General features: G+C 37.8%; 1 protein-coding gene across 3 annotated transcripts in view; it reads right to left on the bottom strand.

Annotated features, from left to right (window-relative positions):
* Positions 1-16,811, bottom strand: part of CNTNAP5 (contactin associated protein family member 5) — an 801,428-nt gene that overhangs the window by 397,339 nt on the left and 387,278 nt on the right. For all 3 annotated transcript variants that reach the window (XM_019469410.2, XM_053909896.1, XM_019469409.2), the window contains exon 7: positions 373-516. In XM_019469410.2, the coding sequence (XP_019324955.2) occupies positions 373-516 (144 nt within the window). The remainder of the gene's footprint in view (positions 1-372; positions 517-16,811) is intronic.

The following is a 16,811-nucleotide window of genomic DNA, read 5'->3' as shown; positions in this document are numbered from 1 at the left end:
ATTTTAATACAAATGATAAGTAGAGAAATACATAACTCTCAAGCTATAGAAGTTAACAGAATCTGCGGTTCTACTGTTGCATTTCACAGAGATAATAAAGACATTTATGTTAACACAGAGGAAGCTGCAAACACTACCCACAGCTGGACAGGAAAATAGAATTCTTCAGGTGCCTCTCATGCTTTGTTACTCCTCATAACGTTATTCACACTGACTCGATTCCTGCATTTTCTGTTGCTCCCCAGTTTCACTTGGGAGGCTGATAGGACCTCAAAGTGTGTAATATAAACACATTATAAAGAGGTTCAGGATGGAAGAAAGACTTACTCCAACATGTTAGAAATCACCACACTGAGAAAGATGTTAACTTACCACCGTGTAGATCTGATGCTTTCGTCTTTTAGCCAGGTCAATTATGTTTACTCCATTGTAGTAAAGGTTTTCAATACATCCATGGAAGTTTTTCTTTAAAAAGGTTCCAGGTTTTCCTGGTACTGGAATTCCTCCAAAACTAAGCTTTATGAAGAGAGAGAGAGAAAAAAAATCAACTCTTAGTTATAAGCCCTGAAGGAGTAGGAAAGAAAAGAGAGTGAATTTTAGTAGTTTCAATTGTATGTGTGAGCCAAGTGGCTCAAATAATTATAGATGCCACTTGATTGCACATTTAAAAGGATACTGATTAGCCCACATAAAAATAACTATAATTGCTTGCTTTTTAAGGGCTTATTTTACAAAACTATTTCACTTCCTTTCTGAACCTTTTTAATACCAAATAAAACAATAATTTATAGAAGGTGAAAAAAATAAAAGAAAATCAACAACGTTATATTTATCTCTTGTCCAAACATCTGAGATAGTATGGCCAAATGAAAGCCAAGGGACAAACATAATATACCTCAATTCACCCGGAGGGAGACCTAGTTTAAAAGTCTGCATCGTAGCAAAAGAGCCTATGTACATGATTATATCCAAATTATTTTCTATAAAAATGAAAGATAGGAAATAATGTAAATATGCCATACAGTTTCTTTAAAGGAAATGATAAAGAATTAGTATGATAGAAGGTTACTTAGTTGTCAATATTGGTGTTTACTGAACACGTGATAAAATGGCAAATGAACATAATATTGATTGAAAAATGCAAGTTATAATTGGGTATAATGTATGATGTCAACAACAAAAATTGTTCTTACAGTATAAACTTGGAGGAAATGCACTGAACTGTTAATTATGGCTGTCTCTTGGAAGAACATGAGATATTAGTTTTTGCATTATTATTAGTTTTTACCACTTTCTTCCAGTAAAATACAAGTTGCTTTTTTTTAATACATTTTTTAATGTTTATTTATTTTTGAGAGAGGAAGAGACACAGCATGAGCGAGGGAGAGGCAGAGAAAGAGGGAGACACAGAATCCGAAGCGGGCTCCAGGCTCTGAGCTGTCAGCACAGAGCCCGACAAGGGGCTCAAACTCACAAACCATGAGATCATGACCTGAGCTGAGATCAAGAGTTGGGAGCTTAACAGATTGAGCCAACCAGGTACCCCTCGAGCCAATTTTTATACATGTTTCTCTTGTTTCACTGTCTTTGTAAAAACTTCTTAAATTCATGATATAGAACTTTGCAAAAACAAAACAGTAATTTTTATGTATTTCCTGAGTATATACTATACTGATTCTGACAGCACATCACATTAAAGAGTTATCTTTCTACTCCTATTTTACACATAAATCATTTATTAGCCCATTTGTTTGTTTATTCAAACTGAGAAATGAATGCTGTTTTATCCATTGGTTTTTAAGAAATCCCCATAAAATAAGAATACAGGGTATTATATTGAAACTTCTGATAGGTTCAATTATATTAATAGATCATAAATTAATAGGCTCTTTGATTGAACCACACATGTGCTTCATTTGCCCTGAAATACACGTGCTCATACTTTAAATAGTAAATCAGTTTGTGCTCTAATTTTCATCTTTTGTCAAGTATTTAGATCAAGCCTAGATTTGTCTCTGAGAAAAACTATGGGAATGTTATCTTTGACTCTATTTAAGAATGGCTCATAAATCTTGGGAAATACTGTGGAAAACTTAAAACACCAATGAAATTGTTCAGTTCACAAATATTTTGTGCAATTCTTTCTTTGATAACTTGTATAAAATCTTCCTTCTTGATTTGTTGCAGTATTCAAATATTTTCAATTTGACTCAGTTACATTAAAAAAGTTCCATTTCTGTTTTCTACATTGTTTCCATAAGTCAAATTTATAACGTAAGAACTAAATGGAATATTTGTCATTTTTAATTATTTTTTTGTAAATACATTTTTTTGAGTGCTGAGAAGTTTAGGTCCACAATGGAACTGAGAGGAAGGTACAGAGGTTTCCATCTACCCTCTGTCCTCACCCATACATAGCCTCTTTCATTGTCAACATCCTTCACCAGAATGGTACATTTGTCTTAACTGGTGAACCTCACATTATGATCACTCAAGTTCACCCTTGGTGTTGTACATTCTTTGGGTTTGGACAAATGTGTAATGCCATGTATCCACCATTACAGTATCATATAGAATAGTTACACTGCACTAAAAAAAACCTCTGTCCTCTGCCAATTCATCCCTCTCCCGTGCCCCCCAACTACAACCCTTGGCAACCGTTGATCTTTTTACTGCCTCTGAAGTTTTTCCCTTCCCAGAATGGCATACTATTGGAATCATACAGTATGTAGCCTTCACAGATTGGGTTATTTCAATTCGTAATATGGATTTAAAGTTCTTCCATGCCTTTTCATGGCTTGATAGCTCATTTCTCTTTACTGCTGAATATATTCCATCTGGATCTACCATAGTTTATTTATCCATTCACCTACTAAAGGACATCTTGGTTGCTTCTAAGTTTTGGAAACTACAAATAAAGCTGCTATAAACATTCATGTGCAGGTTTTTGTGTGGACATAAGTTCTTATTCATTTTTATAATTTAAAACATATAATGATATTTTTTTAAATGTTGGCCACCTTCCTCAATTTGTAAAAATGTTTTTAACGCTCTACTTCACTCAGTTGTGATTTAGGAAAATAAGAATTACAGGAAATACTTGAAAAAGAGAGAAAGAGGAAAAAAACACTTTTTTAAATAGAAAAAAATAATTAGTGTTTGAAAGATTTGGGGTAGAGAAATTTATTTTAGAAGTCAAGTAATATAGAGTGTACTATCTACTATAAAATTGTAATTTCCAATCACACTAAGGACAGCAAAAGCTGTTTATAGCCTGGGTGGGGGATTTTTGGAGAAATTTGGTAGGGACAAGAGACAAGAGTATAATTAGAAATCAGTGTAGGCCCTGTTCTTTGATTCTCTTCAAGATTGAAACCTGCTGAGGCCTGGGGGACAGTCATATTGATCACAAGATGGATTTTGGAAAGCACAGAGGTATCTCCCCCACCCCTCATTCCCAAAACAGTGATGGCTAAAGTCTATTAGAGATGCCTCTAGTTCAGCAGGGACCCAGAGCAAACTTTGCCAGAAGGGAGACAGACTATCAATGGCTGAGGGAAATAATACAGAAAGGTGTGAGGGTTCTTCACCACGACCTGGTTATTCTAGTATAGTGTGAGGTAGGCTGCTGAGGGTCTCACAGGCTGGGGGATATGGATGGACTGAGGATGGTGGTTGGACCTGGAGGTCTGGGAGAGGCCAAGTGACCAGACCTCAAAGCATGAGCCCATTGCCAGTACCATGGACAGCAACCGTAGAAACCAACCCTTTAGCCCATACTGCCTCTAATGCTGGAAATTACACAGCCCCCCTCCCCCACCCCGGCCAGTGATCTGCCCAGGGAAAAGGGAAGAAGAAGAGGAAATAGGAAACATCAATATAACCCAATACTTACACAGTGCACTAAGTCTTAAGCAGGCATTAACTAGTTATCCTTTATCATCCGGGTTGGATTTTTCTGCCTGTCAAATTCAGTTGGGGAGAAGAAACAAAACGATGTTTCTGCACATTTGAGTGTCAGTGTACATTTTTTGACCTCTTATATTTTCAAATTTTTCAGGTAGCTGAAAATTTGGGATTATAATTATACTATTGAATTATTGTTTGTTGTAAGTTAGAATGGAAAAATTTGCTTCATATATTGATTCTTTCCTACACATATAGTATTGATTTTATATAAATACTTCATAAACCCTTGTAGGCTATACTTGATATGTGTTTATTAATTCTGCATTAATAATTCTGTTCCTCAGATCATTTACATTCATATTTTCATCTGGTTTACCAAAACTGTGAGAATAAAAATTAAAATATTATTCTGGACAATGTTTCTGTCCATCAAGCCATTCACACTAAGTTCACTCTCATGACCTGAGATGGCCAAATTATTTGACTATTATTTGCAAAAAATGAATATTGATCATTCTCAAATTATTCTGCTTACTTCAGCTGGCATCTGATTGACTGTCACCCAAGTTCACAACACTGACTTTTCTCCTTTAATGCTGCCCATTAGTTCATTCATCTGGCAGCAGAACTGGAAAACTAATGATCACTTCCTTTAGTCTGGCTCCTGGGCATCTATCCTGGAACTGCCACACGGGCAGCTCATGTAAGGGTAGTGTTAACAAATATCTAAATAGTAGGAACAGATAGTTTTTTTTTTTAATTTTTGTATTTGGTATTTTACTTGATACATACATCTGCCTAGCATAAGTGGGTATTTTTTAATGTTTGCTTATTTATTTATTAGAGAGAGAGAGAGAGAGAGAGAGAGAGAGAGAGAGAGAGAATAAACGGGGGAAGGGTAGAGAGAGAGAAATACAGAGAATCCCAAACAGCCTTCACCCTGTCAGTGCAGAGCTTGACATGAGGTTTGAACCCACAAACCACAGGGTCATGACCTGAGATGAAATCAACACTTGGACACTCAACAGAATGAGCCACTCAGGCACCCCAGTCTAGGTGTTTTTAAATAAGGACCATAATGATTATTATTTTATGACAGCCTTTATCTTCTGATGTTAATTTTTACTTTCAGTGGTATTATTTTTTCCAACCCTGCTTTTTCTATAAATTTATGTGGTGTATCTTTGTCCCCGATTCCAAATTTTTATAAAAAAAAAAAACACTTTTATTTCTACAATAAGTGTGTTTCTTATAAACCACATATGTATGGTGTTTGTTTATTAAAGCAGTATAAGACTACTTACCCCCTGTGGAATTGTAGATAATTTTTAAATTTATTGCTGTAATTATAAATATTATCTACATTGCTTTATTCTATTTTGTTTCTTATTTTTTTTATTGTCTCTTACACGTTTTTGCTATATAGACTCTGCAGTGGTTACTGTTTTATGAAGCTGACTTGGAAGACAGTCACTAAGATCACCTAGCTTCTCAAACAATGGCTTTGAATCAGTTTCTTTTTATTAATTTTTAACTTTTCTAAGTTTATTTGTTTCGAGAGAGACAGACAGTGCAAGTGGGGGAGGGACAGAGAGAAGGAGAGAGAGAATCCCAAGCAAGCTCCACATCACCAGAGCAGAGCCCAATGGGGGGCTTGAACCCACAAAACCATTTTTTTTAAATGTGAAATTTATTGTCCAATTGGTTTCCATACAACACCCAGTCCTCATCCCAACAGGTGCCCTCCTCAATGTCCATCACCCACCCTCCCCGCCCTCCCACCCCCAATCAACCCTCGGTTTATTCTCAGTTTTTAAAAGTCTCTTATGGTTTGGCTCTCTCCCACTCTAACCTCTTTTTTTCCCTTCCCCTCCCCCATGGGTTTCTGTTAAGTTTCTCAGAATCCACATAAGAGTGAAAACATATGGTATCTGTCTTTCTCTGTATGGCTTATTTCACTTAGCATAACATTCTCCAGTTCCATCCATGTTGCTACAAAGGGCCATATTTCATTCTTTCTCATTGCCAGGTAGTATTCCATTGTGTATATAAACCACAATTTCTTTATCCATTCATCAGTTGATGGAAGAACCCCCAAAACCTTGAGATCATGACTGGAGCTGCAACCAAGAATCGGAAACTTAGCCAACTGAGCAATGCAGGTGCCCCTGGATTACTTTCTATGAAGCACAGATTGTTTTGTTTTGTGTTTTTTCTTCAGCCCCAACTTGCTCTAATTTTGTTTACTTAAACTATCATAATGATTATTATTAATCAGTCTTCCTACTTTTTCCAGTTTGAAATTCCTTTTTAAGGTATTATGTTATGTAGCAATTTGTTAGGAAATTGCATAAATTTATAAATTATATCAGTGTTCATCTCCCTTTTCACAGCCAAGTGTTTAAAGGCACTGCTTCAGGAACTTCTCTGGCTGGAATCAAGCCCATATCTGTTTCGTACTTTCTGTGGGACCGTGGGAAAAAGACATAACTTCTATTTGATTCGTGATCCTCATATACAAAATGAGGGTAATGATGATACTTCTGTCACATAAACAACTTAGTGTGACTGGGTGTTGTGAGAATTAAAAGCTTTCCTATACCTGAAGGGTTAAGAACAGATCCTGGCATAAATGCTTACTGTTATCAGTGTTGTTCATACTGAAGAAACTTCTCAGTTAAGAAGTTCTTCCAAACTGTCATTTTGTGGCATTAGAGTCAACAATTTCTGAATGAAATCTATATGGACAGTAATTCCTTTAATATTTTTCAGTCTAAAGGTTGTGATAATCTATATGGATATTTTATTCAATAGCAATTCAAGAGAGTGACTTTTGTTTTGAATTAATAAACAGACTAACTTTCCCCCAACATCCTATAGATGCCTCCTTCTGGTTTTTAGATTTTCAGAACACTGGAACTAAATACATTGTGTTCTCCTTTAAAAAGGCTTATTGGTCAGTTCTAGATTTCCATTTATATTGAGTGGAAAAAGAAAAAGAGAGATATGTCTTGCTAGAATTTTATGGTCACTGACTATTTTCATTTGTTTTCAAATTAGGAAGACTAGTAATTATATAGTATTATAAGAATAGTAATTAAAAATCTGTTATCACTTGTTCTACAGGTAGGGAGGATATCTTCTCAGGGTCATGTTCTACATTTTTAAATTCAGTCATCATTCTAAAAAGTATTGTTTTTGATTTATTTCTTTTTTTGATTTCCTGAATTTCTATTCTATTTTTTTTTAGTTCCTTAAATATATGTGTTGTACAAACTATTATTTTTATTGCCCCACATATCATTATTATGTTTACAATTGCCCATGTATTTCCTTTAAACTTTAATGAGTCTCCTTAAATTAATCTTTGCTTTCAAGCCAAACCTTGCTGTACGCTATGAACCTCTTCATTCACTAATTTCATTGTGCAGGATTCTTATGATATGATCCTTCGTGTCCATTCAGACTCTGGCATATTCCACCTTGGGGCAGATATTGATGATACTGAACAGAGATTATATTTCAGAGAGCATCATCTGTATGATGTTGCCCAAAGGTCTTCAGTATATGGATCGCAGAGCTGGAAACCAGCTTCTATTAGTTCATGGGCTCATAACGCTATATAATTGTTACAGTGTAAGGCGACCAGATACCCTGAACCAGTTCTTTCCAAATAGCCTTTGACAAAATCACATTTTAAAAAATATTTGTTCAATTAACACCATCTCAGTGATGCCCACCCTGAACAACATATTCAAAACAGTAACCTGTTTCTGTCTGTCTTTGAACTTCCAATCTATTACCTAGATATATTTTTGCATGTGTCATCTTACTCACTATGTAATTTACTTGTTATATTTACTGCTTATGGTTTGATTCTCCTGCTAAAATGCAAGCATTATGAGGGTAGTGTCTTTGTTTTTTCTCTGACATCTTCCAATATTCCAAGCACTTGAAATGATGCCTGATATATAATGGATGCTGAATAAATATTAGTTGAATGTTTTGGAATCATCTCTCTAAAAACATTTCTCAAGGACACAGACAATATCTCACTCATTTTTGAATATTTAATGCAAGAGGTAGGATTCAAACCTAACAAATCCAACAAATATTTGTTGAATTGCTTTTAAAAAAGAACACTAGCGATTTACTTTAAAAACTGATTTTGCCTTATGATTGTTCTTTTGCTTTGGTCAGTCTAGCCCCTTTCTTAGCTTACTTTTCTTGTTTGTTCCTGCCAAATTGCATAGTGTGCCTTTCATTGATCTTATTGGGCAACAAAACCGGGGGTTCGATTGTAAAGTTCCACTCACAGTCTCAGTGTCTTGGGCAACATAGTCCATCTGGTAACCTGATGGGCTTGCTGGTGTCACAGGTGGGCTTCAACTGGATGAGTCCCAGAAGAAAACCTGCTTTGGTGTTAAATGTATGAGGTCCAGAATCTGCCACTCTCTCTTCCTTTGATCTCAGTCCTCTTGTTTGTCTGGGGTTTGCTTCTCTTTTTAAATCTTTGATGTTACTTCTATGGCATTGAGTTAACTCCTCTTTATTGGCTTTTTCCCTGGCCCAGTTTAAATTTGAGAGTCTTCCTGCTTGGAAGATTCCTTTTTCTGTCAGACTGAGATTTCTGGTACTTTTGAAGTTTCCAGTTTGTGAATGTTTGTCTCACTTTTGCTCTGATAGTCCACTTTTTAACAGAGAGTGGATGAAAATAGATTCAAACAGCTGTCTTCTTTTTCAACCATTACAACTTGCACTGGTTTGGTGCTTGGTGAACCATGGGTCGAGTTGATGGCTACTGGCTTGGTGCTTGGTGAACCATGGGTAGAGTCCGTGGCCCTTATGCAGGAAGAACCCATCACTGACTTTTGGAATGTTCTCAAAGGTTATGAGTTTCTGCCATTTGAAATGAGACCAGAAACCCCAATTTTCCCGTGAAATCTTTTGATTTTTAAACAGTAGCCTGAATTTAAATAGTTAAAAAAAGAAAAATACCAAACTGGCCACATGAGATAATAGCAGCCCAAAATCTTTCCCAAGGTCACCATCTTAGGGCTTTTTCTCTACTGTTTGACTTGATTGATGACTCTGTAACTTTTCTGGAATGTTTGATCTCTTTAAAAGGCATACGGTATATATGATGTCTTATTTTTGTCACTACTTTAGGGTCACAAATTAGAGAATATAAAAGGTTACATGTTCATCAAGAATTACCTCTTCTTTATTGTTTCCATAATCTAGTCTTTTATAAATTCCCAGTGTCCCCTCATTTCTGCACAAGAAATGCCCTATGTCTGTGTTGCTGGGGACAGAAAGCGAGTAATCTCTGACCCAGACACAGACTTGCATTGAGTACAAGGGAGCCTTGATTTCACCAGTCCCCCTCGTCATACAAAGTGCCTTGTTTGTGCCCGTGCCTCCTGCCTAACACTCCAGGTCCACATTTACCTTGCTCTGGCTTTGCCTTTGAACCCAAGCCCAACTTTGCTCTGTATGTGTCAGTTGGATTTGGCCTCAGAACTCTCTCTTGGATAAGTTTTTGTTCTAATAATACCAACAGTGGCATGCATTGATTCATTTTGCACATTGGGAACTAGGCTTAGAGTTTACTTACATTATTTTACTTCTGACTTTTGAGTTGGGTATTGTTCTCTGCTCCAGACTAATGATGAAGAAAACGATGACACACAGAGCTTTAGCGTCTTGACTGAGGCCTTACAGCCAAGAGGTGGAGTTGTTGGAATGTCAAGCGCTTTGATCCAGAACCTCATCTCTTATCCACTGCACACACTACCTCCCCTATCACTTTTGCTACTGCTGGCTCCATAGAGTGGCCCTCCTAGTAAATCAGGCCCCAGGTTCAGGTCAACATCTTGCCCTGGTTTTCCGGAAACTTTCCCATTTTTAAAACTGAAAATCTCATACCCTCTGGACCTCCTTAATCCTGGGCAACTGTGTTATATACACTGTTGGTAGGATGTCTGCAGTCTCCCTGAGGGGGAGAAAAGAAGAGATGATGTACAATTATTGCAGCAGAAACCATCAGTTTCCTCAACAGCATAAATCAGCTTTCCCTATTTCCTCTGCTGGAACAACCCTATATCCTCAATCTATAAGCATGTTTTGCACCGGCGGCTAGATTCCAGCCACCTTTATTTATTTATTTAATTTCCAGTAGTATCTTTAGTGTTGCTCTTGGCCCAACTTTTGTCAATTGCTAGCCTATGGTTCCTGTCTCTAAATAAGCATCTTTTTACAGACTCATAGACGTCAGGTGCTGACACAGCCCAATTGGTTCAACACATATTTATAACTTGTTCTGTCTGAGTGAACTTAACAATATTTTTACCTTAAGTTTTGGACAGTGGGTTAAATCATGTATGTTTCTGCATTCAAACAAGGAGCTCATTAAAAATCCTAACTGCAGTATCCCCCATACACCCAGGCAAAACGGGCTCCTGCTGTGGAGCCAGAACCCAGGTGGGCCCCACTTGACCTTTCCCCAGTTCCATCCTGCCTCATGGGGGAGCCAAGGGGAAACAACTATGGAAAGCTGCTACCACCCTTATAAAACACAATTTCCTTACACAGCACCCCAGAGCTTCCTGCCGAAACAGTTCTGAAAGTGCCTTGTGGGCCTGAATGGTTCTCTCCTCATCTGCCATCCTGAGGATGGACCATGGATGCATAGGTCTGAGCAGTGGCCAAGGGGCAACTGTTTCCACTGTAGACAGGGCTTGAACATATGGGATGTACCAGGTAAGTTACATTCGTCAAAGCAGGAGACTAGAACATATTTTATTCAACAGCTTGTTAGCTTATTTGTAACCCTTTAAATATGTAAACTCATGGTATGTGGACCTCCATTTGTACTCTTCTTTTGGGCTATACACATATTCAACTGTGGCATGGCTAATTCTATAATATTTTATCGATGGTTATAATAATTCAGCCAGGCTCAAGATGTCTTATCAGATAACTGAAACCTGTTACATCCCCCACCCCAATAGCAGTTAAAATAAAATAGGAAGGAATTTTTCATTTGTTCTTTTAGCTCATGTCAATGAAAACAAAGATTTTTGTGAGTTTTTTTTAATGCTAGTATTGAAATACTCCCTCCACCATGTTCAACACAATTAGTTCACTTTTAATATACATGGAAGAGAAGAGAAGTTTTTATATTCCAGTTTGCAGTTATAAAATGTGGGGAAACGTAAAATTATCAAGTCCACGAATCACAACAATCTCAAATTTTAAAGTAGAAAGAAAAATGGAAGCAATTACTGTGGCTTCAAGTCTTGTACACTGCAGAGGCCAGGATAAGGACCAGAGGCTGCGCTCATATACTGAGGGATCATCCTTCCTTGGGAGAATGTCTGTTCACTAGAAGGGTCTCCAGTTGAACAGTTACACAGATCTGAGCTCAAGTCTTATTTCTGTTACACAGTGGTTATTGGGGGATAGGGATGGGGTGGGGGGGGGTTATCCATCTCTCTTGTCTTGGTTTTACGTTTGTGATATAAGCCATAATAATTTCCCTCACAAGGCTGCTTTAGGGGTAAAACAAAATCACAAAATACCACACAAAATAGTATTTCTTTTCTTTTTTTTTATTCCTCCCACTTTCCTCCTCTTTATTTCCGCTTTGCATTTACTCATTATCTTTTTCCTTATTTTCTTTCATTTATTTTTTTCCACATAGGCCCTCTACTTTAGCCTTGCAACTGAGTTTCCAAAGAAAGAAAAGGATCGATTACGCCGCCATGTGATCTGAAAAACCATTTCCTTGGTGATCTGTGGTTATTCTGATCACTAAATAAGTAGTTGCATTATTTCTGGCCAGTCCTTGAATCATGCCTGAGTTTTTTTTTTTTTTTAATTTTTTTTAACGTTTATTTATTTTTGAGACAGAGAGAGACAGAGCATGAACGGGGGAGGGTCAGAGAGAGAGAGACACAGAATCCGAAGCAGGCTCCAGGCTCTGAGCTGTCAGCCCAGAGCCGGACGCGGGCCTCGAACACACGGACCGCGAAATCATGACCTGAGCCGAAGTTGGCCGCTTAACCGACTGAGCCACCCAAGCGCCCCAAATCATGCCTGAGTTCTAAGAGAAGTGTCCTTCAGGCAATGTCAAGCTAAAGCAAGGGTGGTGGCCTTCAAACATGGCAGACCTAGAAGGAACTTCTTACCGGAACAAAAGTTGGGCAGGAAATATTACCTTTTATAATTACAGAAGGAAGCTTCCTTCATTTAGTCAGCCCATATTTATTGAGTGTATATTATGTACCAGACACATTTCTATAAAAATAAATGAGGGGCGCTTCGGTGGCTCAGTCGGTTAAGCGTCCGACTTCAGCTCAGGTCATGATCTTGCGGTTTGTGAGTTCGAGCCCTGTGTTGGGCTCTGTGCTGACAGCTCAGAGCCTGGAGCCTGCTTCAGATTCTGTGTCTTCCTCTCCCTCTGCCCCTCCCCTGCTAACGCTCTGACTCTCTCTGTATTTCAATAATAAATAAATGTTAAAAAAAAATTAAAAATAAATAAATAAATGAAAGTTAAAAAAAAAAGTCAACTTTTATGATAAGCTTGAATTCTACAACTAGGACGGGGATGTTGAGAGACAATTTAAAATAAGTAAATTTAGGGGCTCCTGGGTGGCTCAGTTGGTTTAGCGTCTAACTCTTGGTTTTGGCTCAGGTCATGATCTCACCATGTGTGAGATCAAGCCCTGCATCACATCAAGCTCTGCACTAGCAGTGTGGAGTTTTCTTGGGATTCTCTCTCTCCCTCTCTCTCTGTTCCCACCCCTCATGCATGTGCTCCCTCTCTCTGCCTCAAAATAAATAAACAAACTTTAAAAATAAACCTTTAAGGGGCGCCTGGGTGGCTCAGTCGGTTAAGCGTCCGACTTCGGCTCAGGTCATGATGTCACAGTCCGTGAGTTTGAGCCCCGCGTTGGGCTCTGTGCTGACACCTTGGAGCCTGGAGCCTGCTTCAGATTCTCTGTCTCCCTCTCTCTGACCCTCCCCCGTTCATGCTCTGTCTCTCTCTGTCTCAAAAATAAATAAGCATTAAAAAAATTTTAAATAAGCCTTTAAAATAAGTAAATTTAATAACATATTCTGAAGTGGTAATTGCTTTAAAAAAAACTATTAATAAACATAAATCAGAGGTTGTAAGTTTAGTAGCAAAAGAAACCTTTTGAGTCATATATTCTTTCTATCATCTCCGTTTCTCCTTAAAATACTTCCCCATGTAGTACAAAATTCAAAGCGTTTTTTTAAAGTAGTCAGGGAAAAGTAAGGTTTCCATCTTCATTGACCCCATTCTCTTAATTTCCATCTTAGTCTCTCCCAGAGGTTTCTGTCTATATGAAGTCTGCTGTCAAGTCCATATTTTCTTTCTAATTTTAAACACAGATACTGTTTACACTGCAGTCCACAATGATTTTTCTCTTCTTTTAACAAATTATTTTGGGGCATCTGACTCAGGTCATGACTCGTGACTCCTGAGTTCAAGCCCCACATCGGGCTCTATACTGACAGCTCAGAGCCTGTAGCCTGCTTCAGATTCTGTGTCTCCCTCTCCCTCTGCCCCTCCCATGCTCACACTCTCTCTCTCAAAAATAAATATTAAAAAAATAAATAAAATTACATAAAAAAAACTAATCATATTGTTGATGGTTCCCACCAGAATATATAGGGTTGCCTCATTCTTTTTAATGGCTGCATAATGCTTCTGTATGGCTTTGTCAAACACACACACACAAAACAAGGCAAGCCCAAGACCAAGACCTGACTGACCCACCTGTAAAGGCAAAGGAGCCACTTGTAGATTCAGACGGTTTGTAACTTACAGAGTCAACAAAGGCAAGAGTGTCCAAACATTGCTGTTCCCCATGGTCCCTGTCCCACACACCAAAAAAAGGTGATAAAAAAAGGGGTCAGATGACCACAGTATAAGCTACACGGTTCTCCATTGCTACAGATCTTATTCTAGACTTTAGCTCACCAATTCTAGATGATGCACCTCTATTCTGCGAGTGCATGGCAGAAAGCCTCATGCCTTATCAGAACCTAGGAGGCAACAAGAAACTGTCATGACAGCTTCCCACGGAGCAGGTGCAGTGAGTGGGAAATGGCCTTGAAGCTGCTAATTGCAGGCCTCCAACCTCTGGTGTTTCGGGAAGAGCATAAGGCATCCCGCCAAGTCTCAAATCAGCTGTTGTGCAAAGCTCTGGTTGTGTGGACCACGTAGATAGTGTGAGGTCACCAGGGCACCCTGGCAGAGATGTTTCCCTACAGGGCTTAGCACGATTCTTAATTAACCCTGTTTTGATGGACTTCTGGGGAATTTCCAATCTATAAAAACTCCTAACATATGTCCCATTGCATACATTTGCTTATGACTGTAGGATATATTGCTAGAAACAGAACTGTTGGGTTGAAGACCATAAAGTTCTAATTTTGAAGACATTGCTCTTTCTTTGATATAATATTAATTACCATCCTACTAACAATGTATGAAATAGCTCTGGTTACTCCATACCCATGCCAACATTATAAGGTTTTTGGTGTCTGAAGTATAAGTGAAAAATATCACTTGTAGCATGAATTTGCATTCCTTTTTATTAATGGGTGTTGTTGAATATCCTTTCATATATTTGACAGCAATTTTTTACATACTCATGTTCTTGATTTCTCTTTAAGTTATTTATTAAAAATCATTTGTGGGAGATTTTTACCCATTAATTAAATTTTTAACTACCTTTCTAAGTTATTGAGGGAGTGCTATCATTATATATGTATTTTTATGGAAGGTCACAGGGAAGTTTTTAAAACATTTATACGGACAATATTTTTAATATATTCTATTTCCAGGTGTCTGAAATTTATGTCAGACTTAAAACAACCTCCCACAATTCTTGATTAAAAATGCTATCTCTTATTTTCTTTGAAACTTTGATAAAAATTACACTTGAAGATATATATATATACACATACATATGTGCTTTTAACTGCTTAGAGAGTTTAGTTCAATCTAGTTTTTTTAACTAAATATTCTTATTAAATATATGTATTTTTTTATTTTGTAAAATGCCTTTTTGGTATTTATGCCATGATACAATGCAAATCATACATTCCAAACTATGTTTTTAATAGTTCTGGTGCTTGTAAAACAGCTATGTAAACAGGGTCACTGAGCACTTTTGATAGGAAAAGAATTATTGGATTATAAGAATCTCAGAGAAACGGGCCCTTACTAAGATCCTAAAAATATCTCTTTCCTAAAATTCTTCTGTTCTAGGCCAGAAGTGAAGTGAATGGTTAGAGTCTTTCTCACATGCATTTGGAGAAAATCATATAAGCTGAGTGATGTAAACTGGCATAAGTTTCCCAAAGTGAAACAAGAATCTATATACTTTCTGCTTCTCTCTCTCTCTCTCTCTCTCTCTCTCTCTCTCTCTCTTTTGACAGAAGATCTCAGCACTAGCCAGGAGCAGAAACAAACAACTTCATACATCTTAGTGAAACAAAAGTCTTCACGGGGCCGCATGGAAAGACATCATGTCATTAGTTGATATCCTCAAGGTAGTCTAAGGTGAAGGAAGGAAGGCCACCATAGTTAGCATATTGTCTTGTCAATTATTAACTCCTAATGCTAAAATTTTAAGAAGAACATAGATTTTCATAATATACTCAACCTTGGTATAAAATCTGAATGGGGATAACTGTAGAGCAGCAGGATGTGCTCTGACAATGGGTCACTGGAGCCCAAGGAGCTGACTTTAGTTATCCTGCTGGCTGGTGGTATCCAGGGCTCATATGTGCACATAGGGTCCCATGGCAGAAATAATACCAATAGCCTAGATCCTAATTAATAGACAATACTGTTACAAAATAAACGTTAGACTTAGATATTTTATTTATCTCTTTGCCTGCCAATAGGGTGCTAATATTACTTCTGGGTAACTTAAGATTTTCTGGGTTTGCACAATTAGTGGCAAAGTGGTGACTGGAACACAAGGCTCCTGGGGAGTCTGGATGGCTCGGTCAGTTAAGTGTCCAACTTCAGCTCAGGTCATGATCACACAATCTGTGAGTTTGAACCCCACATCAGTCTCTGTGCTGACAGCTCAGAGCCTGGAGTCTGCTTCAGATTCTATGTCTTCTCTGTCTCTGCACCTCCCCTGCTAATGCTGTGTATCTCTCTCTCTCTCTCACTCTTTCTCTCTCTCTCTCAAAAATAAACATTAAAAAATTAAAAAAAAAAACAAACAAACCACAAGACTCCTATTCTAGTGCTCTTTTTCTCCCTAATATTCTTTAAGGTGAATCTGCAAAATCTGGAGAGCTCCAGTCATTCCAGAGACTTCTCCCAACACATAATTCCGGTGTTCTCATATAGCCAACGTCTAAGGTCGCCATTACAGTCGATCTGTTTTCCTATATGGTCACTGGAGCAAGCCAGCTGGGCACTCCAGCAGGGGCCTGAATTCTCTGAAGCAGAGTTTACTTCAAAGGAACACTCCAAGATATTTCTTTCCTAGGAAATAGTTTTTATCAGGCAACATGGAATTTAGGTATTTCCTGAAGAAATCTGTTCCACTTCCATAAATTGAATGACATCACTGGATTCCATTTCCCTCAAATGCTGACATTCACTTTAATGCTACTTAGCTGTGATCCGATAAAGATTCTCTACACAGGAGAGACAGGTGGACATAGGCTTGAAAATAAATGTTAAATCAAGCAATTGGGGGAATTTTAGAACCATCTCCCAAGCCAGGAGAATTAAAGTATTTGGGGAAATGATAAGACATAGAGATGATTTTATGTTTTCTGTTGTCCTCAAGTTCATGAAAGATATCTCTTCCAATATTGTGTGTATTCTTTCTTCT

The sequence above is a fragment of the Panthera pardus genome, unplaced genomic scaffold (assembly GCF_024362965.1).
Source record: "Panthera pardus isolate Hobbes unplaced genomic scaffold, ASM2436296v1 HiC_scaffold_10, whole genome shotgun sequence".
Taxonomy (NCBI): domain Eukaryota; kingdom Metazoa; phylum Chordata; class Mammalia; order Carnivora; family Felidae; genus Panthera; species Panthera pardus.
This window is presented reverse-complemented; position numbering and strand designations above follow the sequence as displayed.